We start from the raw sequence: 23,732 nt of genomic DNA on the forward strand, positions 1-23,732 counted from the left end.
CAGAAACTGTAACCAGCTGGAAAGAGAATGAATATATACATCATGTTTTTTTTTTCATTTTATTTATATTTATTTTGCATCATCGTTTTCTTCAGTCTTCGTATAAGAAATAACATTTTGTTTTTGTATCTGTGTATGTTAATTTTGTGGCTGTTGCCGCAATTTCCTGTTCATTTAATTAAATATTTTTGCATAATTTATTATTTAAACTTACGCCTGACTGTTATTTTATACACACATTTTAGGGGTTTTTATTTATTTTTGTTTCAATTCTCAATTCTCCTTGCATTCGAAACTAAACAAATGCATTTTGGTTAACATTTGTTTAGCTCTTTGCTTTTGATTTATTTCGTATTTGATTTAATTTATATTCGTATTATTTTCAAGTTCATTTCCATATGTATTTGTTGATTTTATTTATTTATTTTTTTCATGCAAATTGAAGTTACAGTTGGGTTTCTAATTGCTTTGCTGTCGACCCATTTAATTGCGAGTAACTTATTCTGTCGAGAAATTTAGCAAGCTGAAGAACTGAAAATAACAACAAATAAAAATTCTTCTTCAATTAGAATTGCTCAAAAAATTGCTTTTATATCGTTTTGGATTTATTTTCATATTTTTCTGTTGATTTAAATATAGATTTTTGTTTGAGTTTGACTAAATTTAAATGTTATAATAAATTATGTACAATAGTTATGCAAACTATGCTAGATTTGTGCTTGAGTAGAGTACTTGTGTGTGTATGTGTGTGTTTTTTTGTGTTATTACTATAATTATTAATATTAGTATTTACAAATCAATTGTTGTTTTGACGTGTTTCAACTTGCCCGAAAAATACAATATTTGCAATTAAATGTCGCTTAAATTTACACTTTATATATTGTCATCTTATATTTGTGTTATATTTTTTTTGTTTTGTTTATTCAAATTTGTTGCCTTTTAGTTAAGAATTAATTAGAAATAAACCAACATGGGGCATTAGCTGTAGGCACTGCTCTAAGGTTGGAATTATTAATATGGACTGTTTTTGGTCCCCCTATGTCACTTGATCCACAAACTGTTATAGCCATAGCTAATGCCTTGTCATTCTGGGAAATAATTTAAAAGACTACTAAATAAATTATATATATATTTATATATATATATTTATTTGTTTAGTTAACTAAGTTATTGTTGCACTCTTTACACCCTTTGCATTGCAATTGTATTTTCTTACTTGTCGTATTTATGCATATTAAATTCAGTTTTTAATGCGCTTATCAATTAAATGCTATCATTAGAATTCTAAATGCGTTTAACTATGAGTGGGTTTTATGTTTAAACTTTAAAGAGATTGCTGCTTATTTACTTTACTTTTCTTGTTTCATATATTTTTGCAAAGAGAGTGAGAGAGAACGAGAGATAGAGAGACAGTGTGAGAGTATTGAATCTCAACTATTGCTATTTAATATGTATTTCTTATTTCTTTGAATTTATTTATTTGTGTATGTGTGTTGGCTTAATACTTAACTTGACATACTAACTGTTAGGCTTAGTTATTCGATTTGTTTAATTATTTTAATTTATATATAAGTAGTATGCTGCTATACACGTAGACATATCCCTTGTTTCATTTGACGCTTGTTAAACTTTGTTGCGAGTTATCAAAAATTCACGGAAAATAATAATAAAAAACGAATTCAAAGGGAAATTAGGGAAATTTCAAACATAACCTCAATTGAACAGAAAACTTAACCTCACTTATGAGTGATGCTGCACTCGCTGATTCCCTGTTTTCAAAAATGGCCACTGGCCTTGGTCTGGCACTGCACATAGCTGCGATAGTTGTTGTTGGTCAGACCTAGGCCCACCAGCTCCATGCCCATATCCTGTTCCTTGTGCTGCTGCTGCTGTTGCTGCTGCTTTCCACCACGTCCACGTCATACGTAAACCACATGTGGCTTGCCACCAGCACTTGGAGCGGGTGTGGACACGGCGCTGCCTTGAAGCGCCGCCGCCTGCTTGAGCTTTGTCATGGTGTGCGTGTCCGGATACTCGTAGTGATCGAAACGCTCGTACAGATGCTCCGGCTCATCGTCCGCCTCCTTGACGGGCAGCTCCCAGGGCTTGAGTGCCCGATACTCGTTGGCAATTGTCTGCGCCGCCAAATAGCGCTCCAGCTCCAGCTTATCCAGCTGGGGCAGTGTCGTCTGCTGATACTCATGTCCATGTGCCTGCAGTGGCATCGCCTGGTGATAGTGATGATGCGCCTGCAGCGTCTGAGCATGATGTGGATAATTGAGGGCCATGCCCATGCCCGCACCACCTGCCGAACCGCCGAGGGTCATGCTCATGCCCGCACCACCGCCCAGCGGCTGATGATGACCCTGCAGTATTCGGTCATGGACATTGATGATGCTCTTGCTGGTACGCATCGGTCCGCGTTCGTGCAACAGCTTGCGGCGCCGCTTCACAAAGCGCAGATAGTAGAGCACACTGATGGCAATCATGAGCACCAGCAGGCTGGTGATGACCGCACACACCACGGTCACAATGTGCGCCGGACACGTGATTTCACCCTCTGTCATTGTCAACAGCTGTCGGCGCGTCCGCACCGCATCCCGCCAGATGTCGCAGCCAATCTGCTGCTTGTCCATCCGCAGGTATCCAGCGCTGCTGCTGCTCGAGCTGACGCTGGCCGCTGCCTCCAGGCGTTGATCATATGTGCTCGGCTCGGTGGTTTGCAGTGCATTGGCAATATGCTGCTCGGCAATGTATGCCGCCAAGGCAGCCACACCGTCATCCGCCTTTGCCGTGGTGTCATCCTCCTCCCGGATGGCCGATGCATCGTTGGCCAGTGCAGCCACCGCACCACCAGCGGCATGCTCCATCGCTGGCTCAGAGCCTTCAAAGTTTCCGGTTACCAGACGCCACAGCCAGAGGAGCGAGCAGTTGCATTGCAGCGGATTGTCACCCAAGTAGAGCTTCTGCAGCTGATCCACCGGAAACTGGGCAGAGTACAGTGTCTGCAAACTGTTGCTCTGCATGTAGACTTCGAGAATGTTGGGATTACCCTGGAACAGACGCATCGGGATGTCACTCAGCTGAGGATTGTAGTTCAGGTGCAGCGTCTGCAGGTGCGTGTTGTCCACAAAGGCTCTGTAAATGTTAAAAAAATAACGTTTAATTAGAAAATATTCACAAATAAAGTTACAGAGTGAGGAGTGAGGAAAGACTGCAGACAGAAAGAGGGAGTTGAACTTAGAAATTGAATTCACATTTATTAGAGATCAGTAATATCCGTAATAGGTCTAAAGGTAGGTCTGACCAACTTCAAACTGTCATAACTTTGCCAAAAATGAGCAGATTTTCAAGCGGAATGTCATTTTATTCATGTTTTGAACTCTTAATTATTTCTGCATTCAAATATTATTTTTTTTTTTTTTTAAATGTATTGCTTTTGATTCCGATTTTGATGTTCCCTTTAGAAGTTTGAAAATTGAAGTTTTCACTTTTAATGGACTACTTATATCGTAGTTTATATATAGCAACACTTTAAGTTTGCTCCTGTAACGTATCATTTTATTGTACAAAATTATGCCAAATTAAACAAAAAATTTGACCTGTAAAGTTGCTAGGTCAATAGTCGCACCAACTTCAAACTTTGATACCGGCTTATTTCCCTGGATAAACACTAACTAAACAGCTAACTAATTAAATTTGCGTGTAAATATAATAAAAGTAAATTATACATTATTTTAATATTCGTTATTAAAAGTTTTCTTTCAGTTACCAAATTTGGTTGCTTTCAACTAATTTAGCGACAGTTAGACAGCGTGTAAACTGTCATGCACACAAATACAGACACACAAGCTGGCACAACACGCAGATGCAGAGGGAGATGGAGGGAGAGAGACAGAGAGAGAAAGACAGACAGTGAGAGATAGTGTATATTTGAAGCTCAACTCGTTGCTTGTTCATTTTAATTATGCAGAATGCTATGCATCAACGTTAAACTTAAATGCCAGGCAATGAAATACATGAATAAACACACAGAAGCAACACGGAGAGTGATAGAAAGAGATAGAGAGAGAGAGAAACTTCTCTTATCCACATGACATCGACTAAAGCGACATGGATTTATTTATGCAGCATCTATTCCAACTTACTTAATATTAAAAAGAGAGAGACAGAGAGAGAGAGAGAGGAAGAAGGAGACGTACATACTCCCATGCTGCATGTTGCACGTTGCACGTTGCATGCTCCGTGAAGCGTGGCCGTAAATCCCTGCCAAGTTAAGTCAACGTCGCAAAGTCGCTGACTGGAGCAGTTGCAGCAGTTGAAGCAGCAGCTGCAGGCAGTGCATTACCTATAACATCATAGCCCCTCATCCTCCCCTCCGACTGCAGCTCTCAGTCTCAGCATAAAGTAAGTGCAACATGGCGTATGAGCAACTTACCAAGAACTGGCGACAAGTCGGTGGCTGCTCCGCTGACACACAGTGAATTTGTCGCTTTTAAGTGATGCTTTTTTTTTTTGCCCTCATTCATTTCTTGTTGCATTTCATTTGATTTGATTTGATTCGAGCTCTTAAGTTGCATTTCGTGTTAAATGAACGCATTTATTTGACTTGCAGTTGCTGTTGAACTTTCCTACGCTTCAACCCCTTCACCTTTCCCCTCTTCCCTTCCCACATTCATTGGTTTGATAAGTGACGCAGTTTTGTTGGCGCCTCTTAAACACATTTGTTTGCCGCAGCTTGTTGCAATTGATTGCTAACAGTTGGAGACACACAAGAGGGACAAGTTGCATGTGCAACACGAATGATTCTAATGCGATTTCGAGGTGTAAGGGAACGTTGAATATGAAATAACCCTAGACTACCTGAAGTACTCTATTTATTCTTTAACAATTTAGCTCTATTAAATAAATACATTTTACAGATTTATTTAATATATTCAATAAGTTTCAGTAGTAAGTTTACAATTGAAAATATGTTTGAATATATATTAAAATAAGATATTTTAGAAACCGCAAAGGAGGGAAAATAGTTAGACAACAATTTGCAAAGTTCTTTGCCACAAATTAATCCTTTTTTTTTTTAAGAATAAAATACTACACAGTTATCAAAAAAATATCGTTAATTCATTATTGTTCAATTATACTTAATAGACCATTTCAATATATATGCATGTGCTTACTGCCTTAAACAATCGTGTCATCCTAGTTTCAAAAAAATTTACTAAGCATTCAAAATAGACAGTTTCATTAAATGGAAATTTCTTAATGCCAAATTTTGGCTTAGTTTATTACGCTTTAAATTTATTTTAGTTATTTCCCCACACCATTTGAAACTTTCTAGACAAAACAAATGAAGCACTCTCATGTTGAACGTTCAATTTAATGGCAAGTTAAACATCCAAAAACTTCAATTGCAGGCGCTTAAAAATTTCGCCATTATCTGCACAGTGGGAATTCGGAGAAAACTTCCCCCCTGGCAGCAGAAAAAGTGAATTCCTCTTGAACAATTTAGCTGAGAAATATTCAGAAAAAACAAATTCAATTATTTGTGCAAATATTATGCAAATAGTGCTAAGATCCAAACACTTGCCCGCAAAAATAAAGAAGAAGAAGTGGAAAAAACGTGACATTGGCTGGGATTTCCGTTTCCACCTGCGGGGGCAAGAACTTGAGCCGATGCCACAGGTCGCTAGCTGCTGTTGAACGCTCTTTAATGCAACTTTTGGCGTCGCCAAAATGTTTTCTATGCCAGCGAAAGGCACACAAAAAGCTGACTGTCAGTTGGACAAGCATGGCAGGCGGGGATGGAACTGGCGAAGAGGGGGAAGAGGGAATAGACGGCTTTTCGACTGCCAACAACAGCGCCAGCCTTTTTGCTGTCCTACGCTCAGAATCAAACTTCATTTTGTGTAACGTGTTTGCTTTCTTCTTTTTTTTTTGTTGATGCGGGTAACGTTGAATTTGAATACCCTACAGCAAATAACGAAGGGGATCTTAGCTATCTACGGGTAAAGAGCATATGTGTGAGTGTGTGAGAGAGAGAGAGAAAGAAAGAGAAAGCGATGAAAATTTAGTGAAATTAATAAATATTATGTAGGGTATCTCAGAGTCGTTTTAAGTCTTCATTTTTTGCTTCTTCTTTGTTGTTTTGCCTGCTTTTGCCAGCGTCAAACGTGCGGAAACGGAAATGGTTGCCATGTGAATGTGTGTGTGTGTGTGTGTGTGTGTGTCTACGCGAAGAAGAAAATGTTGGTGTTGTTTTTGTCTTCGTGTATATTTTTTTTTTTTTTTGGCCAACTCATATGCAAATTGTCGGGTGTGCGTGTGTGAGTGTGTGTGGCGTCTGAATTGGAATTGCTGAAAATCGGATTGAAATGTTTGCTGTCCATGTTCGTCGGGTTCAGTCACGTTTCCCGATTCCGGTCGTCAGAACAGTCAGAGTTCAGTTAGACGACCGTCAACTGAAGCAACTGGATGGCCAGTCAATCCGTCAGTCAGTCTGTCAAACAGTTTGTCAGGCATTCAACCAGTCAGTCAATCATTTGATATGTTTTTCCGTTTTCATATAGTTTTTGAATCCTGTCTGCACCTCTCTATAACTCTGACTCTGTCTGTGTTTGTGTTGAAGTAAATCCGCTCTCTATTCAGTTGATTGACATTTACTAAAATAAATGAAGAGAGAGAGAGACAGTACGAGAATAAAAGAGACAAAAACAGAGATATGACAGTTGATAGCCTAGAGCAGAAATTGTTATTGCCTGCCGAATTGAGCCTCGATTTACTTGCTTCTGATTTATTGAGTTTTACTGCGATGACAGTTGAATCGAAATGGATATTAAAGTGCTTTAAATTTAATACCGGACTACTAAATTCGCTCTCGAGCAATCATTAACTAATTGCCATGACACACACACACACATACACTCGCAAATTGTTGGTCTAAGTCCTCGACAAATTATCATATGACATGCCCAAAGCATTTGTTAATGGCATTTTAAACGCTTTTGAATTGCGCATACGCCCCGTTTAACCTTTAATTATTGTGTGAGCGGAAACCGCGATGTCAACGCAACAAAATGACAAAGCAATAAGTATACCTTATATAACGAGGGTTCTTACTTATAATATCTGGCATTTCTAATGCATTTCAATTGTGAATTATGCATAAACAGACCAAAAAATGAAATTTTAGCAATGACAGAAATCTTCTTAAAGTTATATAATTTATAAGCTCTTTAACAATAAACTGAGACTTAATGACAGAAATCTTGTTAATGCTGAGTGGTATATAAACATTTTATAAATATTCTTAACTAATTTTTTAAATGTTTTGCTAAAATACCAATAAAATCTTGGCTTAGTTCAAGTATTGCATTTAAGAGAATTCGCAGAATTTACAGAATTTGCTGGCTTAACTCGTGTTATTAACTGGGCCTGCATAATTTAAATTTGTCTTGAAATTCAAGTGCAGTGCAGGACTCTGGCAATTATCCTGTGAGTGTCTCTCCCCCACACAAAAGTATGCATATGCATAAATAGAACTGCTTAGAGTTGGAGTCTTTCTCTCTCTCTCTCTCTCTGTCTATTTTTTATAAGCTGTCTCTTTTTCTCTGCTTCTTTCTTTATATATATAGTATATGTATAGACATACGCATAATAGCTACTCATAAGGTTGCCTTGAAATATTTCCATGTTCATAATTTATGGAAAAATTGCCAACTTGGCTGAGTTGCAAAGGGAGCAGAGAGGAAGGGAGGGACTGTGGGGCTCTTAGCCCGTTTGCCTGTTAGGCTGTTAGGCAGGCAGCAGCATGTTTATGTTTTCCTGTTTCCGTAATTTCTTCCTGCTTTCATTTTGCAGCTGCTGTTGTTGTTGTTGTTGCCTTTTTTCTTAGCACTCGCAAAATGTGTATATATAAACATGAAATTATGCATTGCGTACTTTTGTGAGCTGCAACAGCAGCATTAGCAGCAGCAGCTGCCTCAACGCCCCCATTGTTAAATGGGCCAAGAGCAGATGGCGGGGGAAGGTGGGAGACTCTTCGCAGTTTCCTTTGTTTGTTTATTTGCTGTCATTTATTAACATTTTGTCGCTGTTGCACCCTATTTCACAGCCCTTTAGGACAGAGAAAGAGATGAGAGTTGGACTCGTGAAGTGCTTTCTGTCGTGTCACGAATCTGTGCAATATAATATTACATTACGTGTATAATATGTATACCTACTAACCTCTATCTCCAGTAACTGTAGCTGATTCAACTGAAATGTAAACAAATTATTTCTAGAAACGACCTCTATTTACCCTTTAAATACAATATAAGTTAGCTCATATTTCTTATCATATATCTTATCAAACATTACCCAGACCAAACTAGCATTATAAACCTGAAGCTTGTTGACCAAACTGAATGGATTCTTGGAACTGTTAGGTGAGTAACTTTATGATGGTTTAGCGAATTGATAAAAAAAATGTTGAACTTTCCAATCACTATAAAATGCTGCATTGAGTTCGACAGACGCAGTCTTTAATCAGTTTTCAACGCAGTCGAACATGAAGATAATAATTGCATTTCTTGCACTTATCGGATACGTGCAGGCGATTTCTTATGCCGATGTCTTGGAATCGGAGTGGAATACCTTTAAAACGGAGTATGGAAAGATCTATGAGAATAAAGACGAGGAGCAGCTTCGCAGACAGATCTTTATAGATAACAAGGAGATGATTGATAAGCACAATAAACTGTATATCGCAGGCGAGGAGACCTATGAAATGGGAGTAAATCAGTTTACCGACTTATTAGCCAAGGAGTTTGAGAGTCTGATGCTGCCAAGTCACAATATTACGGAGTCCGATTCTCTTACAGACTTTATATATACTCAACCGGAGGATGTTGCTATACCTAGTTCGATAGATTGGCGTTCCAAGGGAGCTGTCACTGGAGTAAAGGATCAAGGTCAATGTGGATCCTGCTGGGCATTTGCGGCCGTAGGCACCCTGGAGAGTCAGCACTTTATAAAGAACCGGCAGCTGATCTCACTTTCCGAACAGAATCTTTTGGATTGCTCTAGTCGAGCCCCTTTCAGCAATCATGGCTGCGACGGCGGATCACATGCAAGAGCTTTGCAGTATATTCAAATCAATGGTGGCATTGATACGGAACAATCGTATCCATATAGGGCCACTCAACAATCGTGTCGATTTGATAAACGCTTCATTGGCGCCACTGTCAGAGCCATAGCGAGGGTTCAAGTGAACAGTGAGTCGAGTCTGGCTGCTGCCGTTGCAATCACAGGTCCCCTTTCAGCGTCCATTCATGTATCCCGAAATATGCAGTTTTATCGTGGCGGCGTTTTCAACGATCCGTCGTGTGATAAGCCAACCAATCACGCTGTGACTGTTGTGGGCTATGGCCATGATAACCAAGGCGGAGATTACTGGCTGGTCAAAAACTCCTGGGGATCCGCGTGGGGAGAAAGCGGATACATTCGCATGTCTCGCAATAGAAATAATCAGTGTAGAATTGCAAGCAATGCCTTTTATCCTTTGGTCTGAATGTGATCAGACTTAGCATCAACTGCTTTTATCAACTTATAACAAATAAGTCAATTAAATGTTTCACTTTATTTCTCCCTTCAAATGTAAAATGCAAATAAACTTTTATTAAAATAATTCCAGTTTGAAATCTGTTTATGGCAGCTGATTTTATTCGTGAATGACTCTTATCGGAGGATATTTGAAGTGCTCGCTAAGCTCTTGGATAATAATGTGTACTCGTTATTAATATTCACATTTGTTCTATAATGGATTTAGTGAAATAATTCGATAAAGAAATACCTGCGTATGTGTGTGTGTGTGTGTATGATGTCATAGATTGTAACTAAAACAACAACAGCGACAGGTCATTGAACTCATTTGAAAAGGCTCTTGAAAGCTTCAACAGAATACAAATAAAACAAATAAATATTAATGGAAAGAGCATATTTACTGTAAACTATATGTTCATTCTGACTTATAACTATTTCATAAGCTTTATCTAGAAGTCTTATTTAAAGATCTTTCTTTATTTTGACTGTTAGTAAGTAAAATATAAAGACTTCGTATTTTAGAGTGACCATTTAATTGTTTTTTAATAATATTAGAATTAATTTAATTTGCTTCTAACTCAAAACCAATCATTTTATATACTTTGTTTGAAACTTTATTTGATGATTCTTATTTAATTTACTAAAGTTTGTTCAAATTTAGGACTGTTTACAAGTTTTTCACAGTAAAGTGAACATAATTTTTCACATTTTTCCATTTCACAGAGCTATCTACTAATCTCTCTATATCTAAACGAAAGTCGATTGCAAGTAAAGTCATGATCAATTGATATTAAACTGGTAATAAGTTCACTGTACTCTCAAGTGTATTGTAATCCTTCTCCAAGTCGTATCCATACCCCAATTTTCAGACAGAAATCATTAGATTCCGGTCCATTACACTCGAAATATATCGCTACCTTAAATTCCTGTTGTCCTTCCCATAATTCAACTCATTACTGAAGTAGCCAACCATAAGCTGCTACTGTAACTTCAGAGATAAGCTGCCATGGACTCCGGAGGGGATCTCGGGCAAATTACAACCCCAAAGCTGCCACAAAACAAATGTCACACATGCCCAGCATCGAGTTAAAATCGTATTATATTTCATCCGAAATCGAGTGAAAGGGATTGAAGTCAGTTCAGGGTTTCATCTCACACAAAGTTCATAAATTTTAAAACAATTAGTTTGAATTTTGAAATCCGCAACGACAACACCTTTCGGGTTATCCCTTTAAGTGGGAAGGAGGAGAATGGAGTTACGGACTGTTAATGTAGCGAATGACTTTTTGCTATTAAGTCATACGACGGATTCTGGCAGGGATGCACAGCTTCCATTCGGTGTAAAAATGTTCACTTAATATTCCCTTTGATATGCTCAAGTGCAGGGAGGGAGGGGCAGGTGTGGGTGAAGTGTTTTGGCAGGGTTGTTTGCATTTGGGGGACGTGCCACTGCCTAATGAATTTTGTGAGCCCGCGTTGATTGTTTAGGTGTAAGGTTTTTATAATGAGGCAACCTCAGAGCAACACATGTGTTCTCGTACGCGTATCTCTCAGTTTGCGAAATGTATCTGCCATAAACTTTGCTATCAGCGTGTCGCCATCGTCGCACGTCGCCTGCCGGTTCCTGCCAGGGTTGAGGGGAGTTTCCATTAACGTATTTGCATAAATATTTACATATATGTGTCTCTCTGGAGCCCTGTCCCTGGTTTGTTGCAGCGCTTGGCATATCTTTAAAATATTGCGCTATTTCCGTTCAGTTTTCATTTGAGGGAATGCTTACCAATTTGTCTGCACCCCTTTGGCAACATCCACTGACTTATTTCAGCTACTGTCGCCAGCAGTCAAGCCTTCAACTTTATTTGAAACTTTACGAAATATAATTTCCTGTGTGTTGAAACACTTTTTTTTTAACTTTTCGGTACTAAATGGCCATAAGGTTTCAGTATGTCTGTTGAGTTTGAGATAAGTGAAACTTTTCAGACACCTTATAAACAATCTTTCTAACAATAAAGTGACCATTACTATATGTCTGTCTTCTGGAAGAATTTCAAAATCATTACGCGTAGAGCTATGAAATATTTCAGTACATAAATTAAAATCCACAGCTCCAAAAAGTATGCAACAATTTGTTCTGCCAACTTTTCACCCTCTAACAATCACCCCAAATCTATTCAAATTTATTTAAGCTGCCTAAGGAATAAAGCAATGAGAAATTCAAATTCTGCTTGATTAGCATAAAGATTTTGTGACAGTGGAAAAGATTTTTCGATGCCATCGGAGACAAATGCAAAATTTAGTTTGCAAATAACTCGAAAAGAGCACATGAGTGTGTTTGTGTCTGTGTCTGTGTCTGGGTGGCTCTGTGTATGTGTGTGTATGAGTGGCATGTAAATTTCAGTTAAGCAACAATTTGAAAGACAGTTAACAATGGCGAGAGAAAAGTTTGCAACAAGACTGAAACAGAAATCAAACAAAACCAAACAAAAGCAAAAGCAATTACAAATGTTAAAGAGAGTGAAAGCAGGAAATGTGAGCAGGGGGAGGGCTGAGAGGGGAGGTCATGGGGATTTGTCATGACGCAGCACAAGAATATCAAACGAAATTACAAAATTAAACAGATTTAGTGACAGCTCTCTTCATCTGTGGATCGATTCAATTGCATGGTTCGAGCTTCTAGCATGTAAGTCATGTTAATATTGTTGTAAAAGCTTTGGGGGAAAAGGAGAATACGAAGGGATGTTGGGCAAGGGAGGGAGGAGCTGAAATTGGTGGTTGATTGACAACCAAGACAAGACTTTGGCACAGACAGAGGCTCGTTCAATGATGATTTGATATGAAAATTGCCTGGAATTATTGAATTAACATATGCACGAATTGAGCGCAAGCATTTCTCTGTCTGCAACAGGATGTAGAGCTCGGAGAGGGGAAAGGGGCTTTAATTTGGCTTTTTGATTGTGTGTGTAAAGATCTGGGTGTGTGTGTGTGTGTGGGTGTGTGTGTGTGTGTGTGTGTGTGCGGTGGCATCTTATTACCAAAGCGTATTAGGCATGATTGATTGCATTGAGTAATAATGATTTGTAGCCCGAACATGTTTAAGTGTCTATCTTTGACTGTATGTGAGTGTCTGTGTGTGTGTGTGTGTCTGTGTGTGTGTGTGGATGAGGTGGGGGTCACGTGCAAGTGTGTGAAAGTGAATTGCATAAATAGCTTAGTACTATTCAGGCTGTAAGCGTCGTTTACTGAGATTCGCATGAGCATAAAGCGATTACAAATGAAATTGCATGCTCTGAGCTTGATCCATCAACTGAGGCAGATGATTAGCAATAGTGAATTGCCTATCTTTTTGGCAACTTTCAATGCAAAACTAAAAGGTTAGTATTATTAAAAAAAAGCATATAGTAACAACAAGATCCGTAAGCTAATTATAAGTATACTTATAATATATTATAAATTGGTAATAAAATCTATTTTAACGAACACAAATATACTGTTATTTAATGTGAACAAATATTGATATTTTTGCTGTACTTTTTATATCAAATGCTAAACAATCTTCTAAGTCTCTGCACTGTTAAATTTGACCTACAAATTTCTATAGCTGACTTCGATTTAAAATTGTTCTAAAATGTTTTCTGCTTTCAGTGTTAGTTAATACTAAATACAAGTCTCACTTTAAGCAAACTATTTGCCAGTTTGTCCAGTTTGTTGATATTCTCTCTCCAGTTTCTGTTGAACTATTTGCTAAGTCTGCATTGCGTAACAGTGACCCAGTTATCTTTCAGAAATAGAAATACAAACACACACACTTAGTTTAACTTAGGGAAAGGACTTTAACTTTCACTTGGTTCAGCTGTATTGTGATGAAAGATGGGAACTTACCTCGAATCGATACGCTGCAAAAAGTCCAACCGGCTCAAATGCAATTCGCGCAAATGAAACAAGTTTAAAAATGCCACCGCTGGCAAGTGGGCAAACCGATTGCCGCCCAAGTTCAAATAAGTGAGATTCGAAAGTTTCGAGAGCTGCTGTGTGGGAACCATCTGTAAAGAGAAACAGAGAGAACAAAAAAAAAGGGGGAAGAGTGAGAATAGAAAAAAATCATTTTATGTGCAGCGTTTAAGCAAAGTGATAGCCAAGTTTGCGTTAGCCGGGCTTATAAAATGTTAATGCAAACCACTCAACTTTAAAAGCGTTTTGCGGCTGCACTTGATAGTTGCCACTGTACACAGCTGCTTCTTCTACCCGCCTTAGTTTATCCCTTTTAGCCCACTCACAGTTTTTATTTGTTTCTAAAAGCGCTGCCATTTCAAATGCTTCAAGAGCTCAGTGGGTAGAAGAATCTTCTCTTAGTTAACAATAAAATGTGAAACACTTGAAAAGCGCAGCATTTGGCGGCTGCAGCGGAAACGGAAACGTCATGTACGTCATGTACATCCGTGCGCCATTTTCGGACCAAATCTGTGTGCGCCTGTGTGTGTTGGCAATACAATCAATCTGGCAACAAATTTGTTAGGGCCAAACAACAACAAGAAGTCTCAGCCGTGTGTGGCAAAAGGTTTTCCTGCCAGTTTTGGCAAGCGCAAAAGCTTTTGCCTGTTTCTTTTTTTCGGATGGCTCATAAAAAAGCTGTGCTTCTGCTATTTGCCTGGCTGTTACCTATCCCTTCAGCCTGCTCCTCTGCCACTCCTTGGGGCTGCTCGCGTGTCGGAAGCTACGTGCCAAGCGTCCGGACACGAAAAGCGGCAGCGATAACGTAATGAACAGTTAGGACGAAGAGAAAAAAAAAGAGAAATAAAAAGAGAAAGAGAGAGAGCGACAGAGGGAATGGGGAGTGCCAAACTCATAAGGCAAACAGTAAAAATTAAAAGTATTACGCATACGCAATGTAGGCCAAGCGCTGCAATTGTATAAACTAATGGCAATTTTCAGCTCACATTTTAACCCTTTTGCAATTCTTATGCTCTCTGTTTGTGTTGCACTTCAAAAGGGGAGAAACGTGGGCGGTTGACTAATTAAAAGGCTTGGGCCTGAAAAAAGGCGGGACAAGGGCGGCGGCTGATTCTTTGGCCAGTTCGTTTACCCGCGCAGCGCAGCGTAAAAAACCGAGGGAGCAAAAAGCATGAGGCGAGAAAATTGCTGTGGAATTGGAAAGGGAAAATAGCCGGGCAAAGAGAAAAAGACAAGTGGGTAAATGGAAGGTAGCTGGCACGAGAGGCACAGAAGAAAGCGAAATTATATTGACTTTGATTTTCCAAATTAATTTCCCTCTTTGCAGTGCCCTTTGACTTTATTTGACCCAATTATTATTGGATATTTTATTGGACTTTGCAACCAACTCAATGAAAAAAGGTTTAATAAAAATTAAAATGATAATATAACTTTTATTTAAGGTATTTTATATTTTCATTTACTTCATATTCGAAAAGACTATTGCTTTATTTCGAGTGTAGTGAGAGTAATTCTTTAACTTGAATTTTTCACTCTTCACTGCACTTTTCAAGCCGATTTTTGTTTCGAATTTTACATATTCAATTTTACATCTAATAACTTTTCAACAATAAAATTATTTTTTTCATATACTTCAATAAACAAATTGCGCAATACAAAAACAAAAGCTGCTTGCAAATCAGTTTGTATGTACTCTTTTCTATGCATATCTGTATGTAATCGTATTTGTATTTGTAAATGGAATAATTTTGCAGCAACAAATAAATTGATTATAAATTCAGAAATTCCCCTTTCATATGTTGTGATATTTTTGCAATTATTTGGCGGCAATGTTGAGTGCAATAATATTTATGCGTAAAATGCAAAATCATAATTCTCAGCTAAAAGCACAATAAATCGCAAACAACAATATACTCTTACCACACACACACATACACACACAGTTGAGAATATTTGCGTTAAATTATGGAATATGTAAAATTGCGCATAAGCAATTTGCATTGAAAATCAAATGTTTGCATTCATTCATTTTCTAGCACAGAATTTGTGCATGTCCCTAAACAATGCAAATATAAGCGCATTCAATAAAATATTATTATACTCTACATTCATACAAAAGTGACTAAAAGTGAGAACAGGGAAGTTGTATATATTATTGATCGATCGTATATAGGGTCCTATTGTCATTAAAGTCCTGTTTCTCTGTCTGTATACATATCTCCCTATGTGTTTGACTAAAACCAGACGAACAAAAAATATTTACAATTGTTTCATTTTGTTTTCCTTTTAGGATAAGCAGAATCAAAAAAACGTTCAATTGCTTAAAAGCTTAATGCTTTTAAGGCGCGCTAAAAAGTATGCAACATAAATTGTGGGGATTCATATGAAAATTGATTCTGAAGAATGAAGATCTCCGACCAATATTTAGACGACCTCCCCAGTATCACCCTTTAAACCTCCCCTTTATATGATATCTTTAATTCATTGTTGGGTTCTATCATAAAAAATTTTGTTTTTATTTATATTTTAATTTCTGATTAGTTTAAGTTGCCATCCTTTGTAAAAATTTCATTGTATTTTTAATAAAAAAAAAAAATAAAAAAAAAATAATGTTATTGTTTAGCTTAGCATAGTTTTGGGGTTGCTTTAAAATTAAATTGGTATGAATAAATGTTTCCGAATTGAATTTAAAATAAAAATAAATTGTTTTTATAATAAATGTAAAATATAATTATTTTCTGAAGCAGGAGCTCTTAAATTTTTGTTCTAATAAGTGCTTAATAAACTGCATTTCCTAAATAATCCTTGGCTAACTTTTGAGAATTTAAAGAACAATAGCTGCCTGTAAATCAATTTTGGTTAATCTATCAACAACACGAATTTCAAACACTATCGAAGGGAGTTATGTGTACTTGCTTGTGACAATAAACACATCGGCATAATATTGGCCAAGCAGAATTCTAAGCCTTTAAGAGGAGCAACTTGGGACCAAAAGAAGAGAATGTCCAGTATGGTTACAAGTATGAGTAACGGGTACTCAGAGTATAGTTGAATGCATTTTTATGTAATCACAGATTGGACCGTCTGCTGTAGTTGCAGATGCAGTTGCAGTTGCAGTTGCAGTTGCAGTTGTTGTTGTTGTTGTTGTTGTTGCTTTATGCAAACAGGCAACACTGGTTTTGAAATAAAACAAGAGGCAACATCATGGCCACAGCCTGACGAATGCATTGGGCATCTGAATACTGTTCAGGACCAAGTCTAGCTACCTGTCTGAACTGCACACATACTCATATTTATGGTCGTTAAAAAGGGATAAAGGACTGCTGAGCACTAAGCACATGCCTCGAATGGAGCAGAAGAAGGAGCTGCAGGAGGAGGAGGAGAAGGAGGAGGAGACACTAAGCAGGTGAAGCTGCGCGTAGTCAACGGCAACCGACAGAGGAATTTATGGCGCTTGGAATCAGTTCGAAACTACTTAAAATACCTTTTGGCATTTCGCAGCTGAAATATATGGTCTGGCCGTGTGCTCTCTATGGACACTGCCCCTCCTCTTGCCCAAGACCATGTGCCTCAAACGATATGCAACGGCATGCAACTCCGTGTCCGTGTCGTGCTCCTGCTTACTCCTGCCTTTCTCAGGGAATGAAAAAATCCAACTGACTGCCATTTGGAGCTGCTTATCCTGAGCAACATGGCGACTTTGTTTTAACATAGCAAGTTTTGGTATTTTCTAAACTGCATTCTACCTTTTTCAGGTGCAGCCGGTACACAAGCGGCAACCTCTATTGAGATTGTTGTTTTATTATGCGCAGACATGATGGCAGTTGTTATAATGCATCCAAAAGCATAGTTTCTATTCTTTATCTAAGAGTATACCTGCTCCTATTATGTAAGTAAATGTATGCCTGAAATGTTTGCATATTTCCCACTTGAGAGAGGACAATATCAATGGAATGCTTTCACAATATTTTAATTGAAATTTATAAAAATATTTAAATCAATGTTCACAATAATATTGAATTAAAGATAAAAAATGCTGCATACTTTTACCAATTGCATGAACTCATAGATTTTTAAGACTATAAAATATAGAAAAGCCACATTTGCTTGAAAATGATTTTACACTCTCTATGACACTTCTTTTTTTTTTTTTTCATAAAAAATTTGTATATTTTATTTAAACTGGTTTTCTGCTACCATTAGTGACTATGACACTTCGCAAATCAGAAAAAGCTCCGCTTTATCGACAGATTTAATTGGTGGTGGAAGTTTTCTTATATTATTAACAATCATCCTATTTAATAGCATAAATATCGAATAAATATAACGTTAGTTATGACTGTTTTAAATTTTTGAGCAACACGACAGCCTAAAAGTATGCAGTAATCTGTACATTTTTGGAGTTTAAATTTCATAGATAAAATAAGCATACATTTAAGTTGAGTAGAATGTGTCTCCGAGTCGAAGACTCGACTGAAGTGTTCTTCCTTGTATATCCTTCTTTAAAGTTACATGAAGCGTGGCATGCAACAAATTGAACCTACTCAAGTATGCCCAAGTGTTTGGTCATAAAGTTTAAGCAGCTTTAAAGCTGTTGAGTACAAAGAACAGTAGACACTAAACTTTAAACAGGACCATCGAAAAAAGCAGACACAAATTAAGAGTCGTGGAAGAGCTGAAGGACAAAGTAGGAGAAAGGAGAATAGAGGCAGCATTTAACGAACGGAAAATGTCGACGAATGTACTCGAATGTGGGGCCTAAGCAAAGTGTACACGCAACAGAAATCAGCACGGTACGGACATGTTTGCATGCATAAATAGGAAAGGACATGGCCAAAGGACGTTACATACACCACCAGTGTTGTTTGGAATGTGTATGTGAAGTTCACACACAGATACACACACACACACACGCACACACACACAGATACACACCCGCACTGTGGCAACAACAACAAGTTATGGTTATTAATTTTGCGTATGCAAAAGGCAGCACAGGAAGGACGAACTTAAGCTGCCGCCCAGCACAGTAGATAGGAGACAGAAGACAATAGACAGGAGACAGAAGACAGGACACAGGACACAGTTCGCCTGCAATCCGCTTTGCAAAGTGTTGGTCACAGGATTTACTACGAAAGCAACAGAGCAAAGTGTCTGATTTATGTACATATGTGCTCCCAAATACATGTGCGAGTGTGTGTGTGTGTGGGTGTGTGTGTGAGTTCCTCTCTTCGCCTAAAAGGCTGCCACAATATTTTAGCCCTTATGCGTGTGGCATCCGCCTGTTTCATGCTAAATTATTTTATCTAACAAGTATACGACATGTTGTTCCATGTTGTTTATGGCTCACACTCACCGTCAAATTGTTATCCGATAGATCCAAATGTTTTAGCGAGATGAGTCCCTCAAAGGCACCCACATCCAATTCGCTCATCACATTCCCCCGCACGCTCAGAGCGAGCAGCTCCTTGAGACCCTCGAAGCTGTCGTTGCGAACAAACTCGACGAGATTGTCGGACATGTCGAGGCTCTTGAGTGCATGCAGATGCCAGAGATTGCTGGCTGGGATGTCCAGCAAGCGATTGTTGCGAAACACAAGCACCTCCAGCGATAGCATGCCCTTGAAACAGTTGTCCTCCAGGCTAACAATATTATTGTTGGTCAAATCGATTTCCACCAATGCCGCCAGATCGCCCAGTGCCGTGGGATGCACTGTCTCAATGCGATTGTAGCTGAGATCCAGCAACAGCAGATTCGTCAATCCCTTGAAGGCGTTTTTGTGCAAAGCACTCACCAGATTCCGGCTCAAGTTGAGCGTACGCAGCTCCGTCTGATACTCAAAATTCTTGGAGCCCAACGTTTCGATGATGTTCTGCGACAGATCAAGCACCTCCAGTTTCATGTAGAAGGGCAGTGTAAACTCCAGATTGCGTATACGATTCAGTGTCAGGTTTATGTACTTTGTCTCCGGATTCAGCTGGATGGGCACATCCTCGAGTGCCGCATCCACACACAGCGCCCGACTGTTCGCATCCCCACCCAGACATTGGCACTTCGAGGGGCAGAAGGCGTCCGTGCAACTGGCCGAAAGCAGCAACAGCAGCAGCAGCAGCAGAATTTGCAACAGTAGCGATGAAAGCGTTGAGGGGCAGGGCGCGGGGGGTTTGCTGTTGTGTTGCCACTTTGTGTGTAAGTTGTTTGTGTTGCTGTTGTTGGTTGCCATTTTACTGGTGGTGTTGAGTGCGCCTTTTCGGCTTGGTATTGCCTTCAAGTTGTTGTTGCTGCTGTGATTGAGTTATCTGCTTTCAATTTAAGTTGCTTGTGGTGCAATATCACCAATTATTGGACGTCATTGCTGACAGTTGACAGTGTGCTGCAAGTAGAAGAGAGTCAAGAAAATATTATTAAATGTATTTACATAAAATATTAACTTAATACTATCATTTATCGTGCAATGATTCTAGTCGAATAAATCAATTAGTAAATTATTAATTTATTAAGAATGATTTAAAAAACTAAGACTTTAAATATAAATGCTAAATTATATGAATTTTAAATTTAAGTCTTTTAAGTAAAGTCTTCGGGTATATCATTTAATCTGCAACCATTCATTTTTCCAACTCCAGCCTATGACAGATCATGAAAGTAACTGCGAGTATAACTATTACACTGCATTATGCAAAACTTTTTGGACATTGCACATTAGGAGAAACTGCCGACACGCCTAGGAGTCCTTTTGCATTTAAGCCATAAAATGCAGCGCAGCTAACTCAATACCATTTTCATTTTCTACTCAAACTCACCGCTCGTCGTCTGGAAAGTCAGCAACTTTCTATGCAAGTTGTCAGCACTTTTCATTGGCCAACGAGCTCTGACTTTTCTCGGTGCTGCGGTGCTCAGAGTTCTTCGAGTTTGGTTCTGTCTGTGACTCGACATTTATGAAATATTAGCGGGCAACTTATGCGCATAAATCTTGTGGCGTCTCTCTCGAAAAAGCGAGTGCGTTAAATAAACTGGCAGCAGCCGCAAAAGTTTTTTATGAATTACGCACCCAAAAAACGCAAGACGACGGCAACTCTAGGACTCCTAGAGAAGGTGTTGCAACAGGAGTCACAGTCTAATTTGCATTTTAAGTCACTTAAATAGTAAGCAATCTAAGTATTTAAATTCCAACTAATTTGCAATTGCAAATATGAATGGCCTCCTTTGTAAAATTTTTCATTGCATACTTTTTAGATGAACCTGCAAAATAAACTCAGCGGCTGTTACATATTTTACTGCCTACTTTTAGGGTCACTCCGAAACAGGAGTAAATTTATTTGAATAAATTTTAATGTTTAATTTCTTAAAAAAAATGTATTTTAAGTATTTCTTTATATTTTTATTGGAGTTAATAAATAACTTCTGATATTTAAATATTAAATTTGAATTAATTTTGAAATTAAGAGGTAAAACTGAATTTTTATTTTAGAGTTATTATTTAAAAAATTTTAATTGCTGTAATCCCTGATAAAAATAAATGTATGTCACTGTAAATGCATTGCTCATCCCACATACTTGCACACACTTACATTTAAACAAACACTCATCTACACTCAGTGCTGTTAATATCTGCTCTATTTAAATTAAATATTTGCCCTTTGGCCAACACTCAATTAAGTAATTAATAAATTACAAGCAAATCTTTTGCCGTTTTAACCCCAGGACATTTGTACGTTTGACTGCCAGTTACTTTCCGATTTGCATATGGCAAGCGCAAACAATGAAAAGACCTTCGACAATCATTTCACCCCGCAACCTTCTTAACTCTCGTTTTGTTCTGCACACGCCAGCAATTTGAACAATGCCCTTAACTAGCTGTAAAGCAAATAATAAAAGCGTAGTGCAAACTTTTGAGGTTTCATACTGTCAACAAAAGTTGAAAGCTCACAGACACACACACACATGCAGATACACTGTAAACTACATACACGCTCCCTCGCTCTTGCTCTCTCTCTCTCTCTCTCTCTCTTCCCGTTAGTAGGCGCTGCCAGGTCTTGGATCATATTTTACGCTTCAATAAAATTGGTAAAAAACAAGCAGAGTCAACTAACCATCCAATCGTTCTCTCTCCCTTTCTTCTTCCTTCTCTGTCTCTCTCTCTCTCTCTCTTCCTCTCCTCGCTCTTCATCCCCTAACCACTGGCTTTCTCTATGGCAGCGGCAAAAAGCGAAAATTGTGAAAAATTCACTCCCGTGTGAATTATTAAGTTTCACATAGCCATTGTTGTTGTTGCTTTTGTTCCTGTTGCTTTTGTAACTCTGTCTATATATATATATGTGTGTGTGTGTGTGTGTGTTTGTGTGTGTGCTTGTTTGTTTGCAAAAAATACAGCAAAAGGCACACAAAGTTTTTAATAAACTTTCGCACGCCAGCCTCACTTGACTCTGCCTTCTCCCCTCTTTCCACTGCCTCCTTTCTTCTCTCTCCTTACCTCAGCTCTTGCTCTTCATCAACTTTGCCTTCAGAATGTTTGCAGGTGGCTCCTCTAAGTGGGGGCGTGGCAAGGCACACAAATATGATTTCATTGTGGCAAATATTTTGATAGCGGTTGCTCTAAAAGAGCAGACTGAACGCCAGGGGTAGGTAGGGGGCTAGGAATTGGGGACAGGGCAGTTTGGAATTGCTAGGGCCATCTGAATTGGCGCCCAACGACGTCAAAGGCCAACAAGTTGAGAGTTGCCATTGTTATTGTTATTGTTGTTGTTGTTGCACTTTTGGCACACACTTTTCACTCGGTGGCAGTTTTAATGGGGCCAACGTCATCGAAGTGGGTCCATAATAGGCTTATGAAACGCTTAAATATGTACGAAAGCAGAAGAGTAACTGACAAAATGGAAGAGTGCTTAAATCGACTTAGGCTATAATTGAGAAGAAACACCGAGCATACAATGCTAATGTTATGTTTAACTACTAAAGAGTGACACTGTTTTATATATTTTTTAGTTACCTTTAGATATAATATCTAAACTCTTACAGTTCGCACTTTCATTAGGTATATGACCGAAAATCCAATCAACAATTTTCTAACGTCACGTCAAACAGCAACTTCATTCTCGTTTTTATAAGCTCCATTTAATTATATTGACAGTGTGTGCCTATTTTCTTTTTTTTTTTTGCCAATTTATTTTTATGCCAGCCTGCAACTCAAGTGAAACACGTGTCGTTGAGAGTACCTGGAACTGTCTGTCTCAGTTACGGGCTGTAGGTTCCCAATAGGGAGCGAGACGTTCAAGTTAAATGTCATAAAAATGGAAAATAATAGCAGAGAAGCAGCATCAAATGCTGATAATAGGAGTACGCCACCAGTAACATAGCAGTTCCCTTTCTCTCTGCTATCCTCTCTACTTGCCTCCTTTCACGCACAAAACTTTGCACATAAATTTAAAACCAGGCATTGAACAAAAGTATGGGAATGAGTGCAGGAAATGAGAAGAGAAGATCGCATTGACTTTCAGGCCACAAATGGTAAGCGGATGAGGTCAGAGTTCAGTTTCAGGTTCAGGTTCAGGTTCAGGCCATGCAAAAAGCGAGGAAGCGTGGAAGCGAAGCAATCAAAGGTGAAAAACTTTGCCAACTATGCGAAAGCAAACAGGCAAAAAGTCAATATTAATATTCACTTAGCAAGGCTCTCAGCAGAAGAGGGGGGGGGGCGGGCATGGGAGGAGCTGATACTGACAATGGCCAAGCAAATGCCAAGCAAATTGAAAATGCGACGAAAAACGTGAGACGCGCCAACTTTTCCACCTCAACGTGCACGAGTGCGTTTATTTTTATCAAGATTAGCATTTCACTCGACCTCTGCCTGCCTTCCCCTCCCCCCCTCGCTGAGTTGTCTGGTCTGTTTTCTCAGTTATTGGATAGGCAAACAGAAAAGGCAACGCAAGCAGCAGACAATGCTGCAGATTCCATGCCCGATTCTGATTCCAATGTCCCGATTCCTCGAGTGTCGCTTTGAAGTGCGGCACGCACAAATTTCTGTCTCTGTCGCTCTCGGAGATTTGGCAGACTCGAGTTGAGGTCGAGGCAGAAGACACCGTCAAAGATGAATTGTAGATGTCGTCGCTGTCACCTCATCTGCCTCCAACTCCAACTGCAACCCCCATTAGTTGGACCACATAATTGAGTGTCTGCAAAAGTTTCAAGTGCCTCTGCTGTGGCAA

General features: G+C 38.8%; 2 protein-coding genes across 2 annotated transcripts; one reads left to right on the top strand and one right to left on the bottom strand.

Moving 5' to 3' along the window:
- Nucleotides 1–268: 268 nt before the first annotated feature.
- On the bottom strand, nucleotides 269–19,753 carry LOC117782790 (nyctalopin). The gene is made up of 3 exons (XM_034619827.1): nucleotides 18,887–19,753; nucleotides 13,462–13,622; nucleotides 269–3,138 (listed from the first exon to the last, which is right to left on the bottom strand). The coding sequence occupies exons 1-3, from the start codon at nucleotides 19,751–19,753 to the stop codon at nucleotides 1,920–1,922; spliced, it is 2,247 nt and encodes a 748-aa protein (XP_034475718.1). The 3' UTR covers nucleotides 269–1,919.
- LOC117784568 (cathepsin L-like) lies at nucleotides 8,509–9,658 on the top strand. Its single transcript, XM_034622329.1, has one exon. It carries the CDS (start codon nucleotides 8,549–8,551, stop codon nucleotides 9,548–9,550), a length of 1,002 nt encoding a protein of 333 aa, XP_034478220.1. The 5' UTR covers nucleotides 8,509–8,548; the 3' UTR covers nucleotides 9,551–9,658.
- Nucleotides 19,754–23,732: the final 3,979 nt, after the last annotated feature.

The sequence above is a fragment of the Drosophila innubila genome, assembly GCF_004354385.1.
Source record: "Drosophila innubila isolate TH190305 chromosome 2R unlocalized genomic scaffold, UK_Dinn_1.0 1_C_2R, whole genome shotgun sequence".
NCBI classification, from domain to species: Eukaryota; Metazoa; Arthropoda; class Insecta; order Diptera; family Drosophilidae; genus Drosophila; species Drosophila innubila.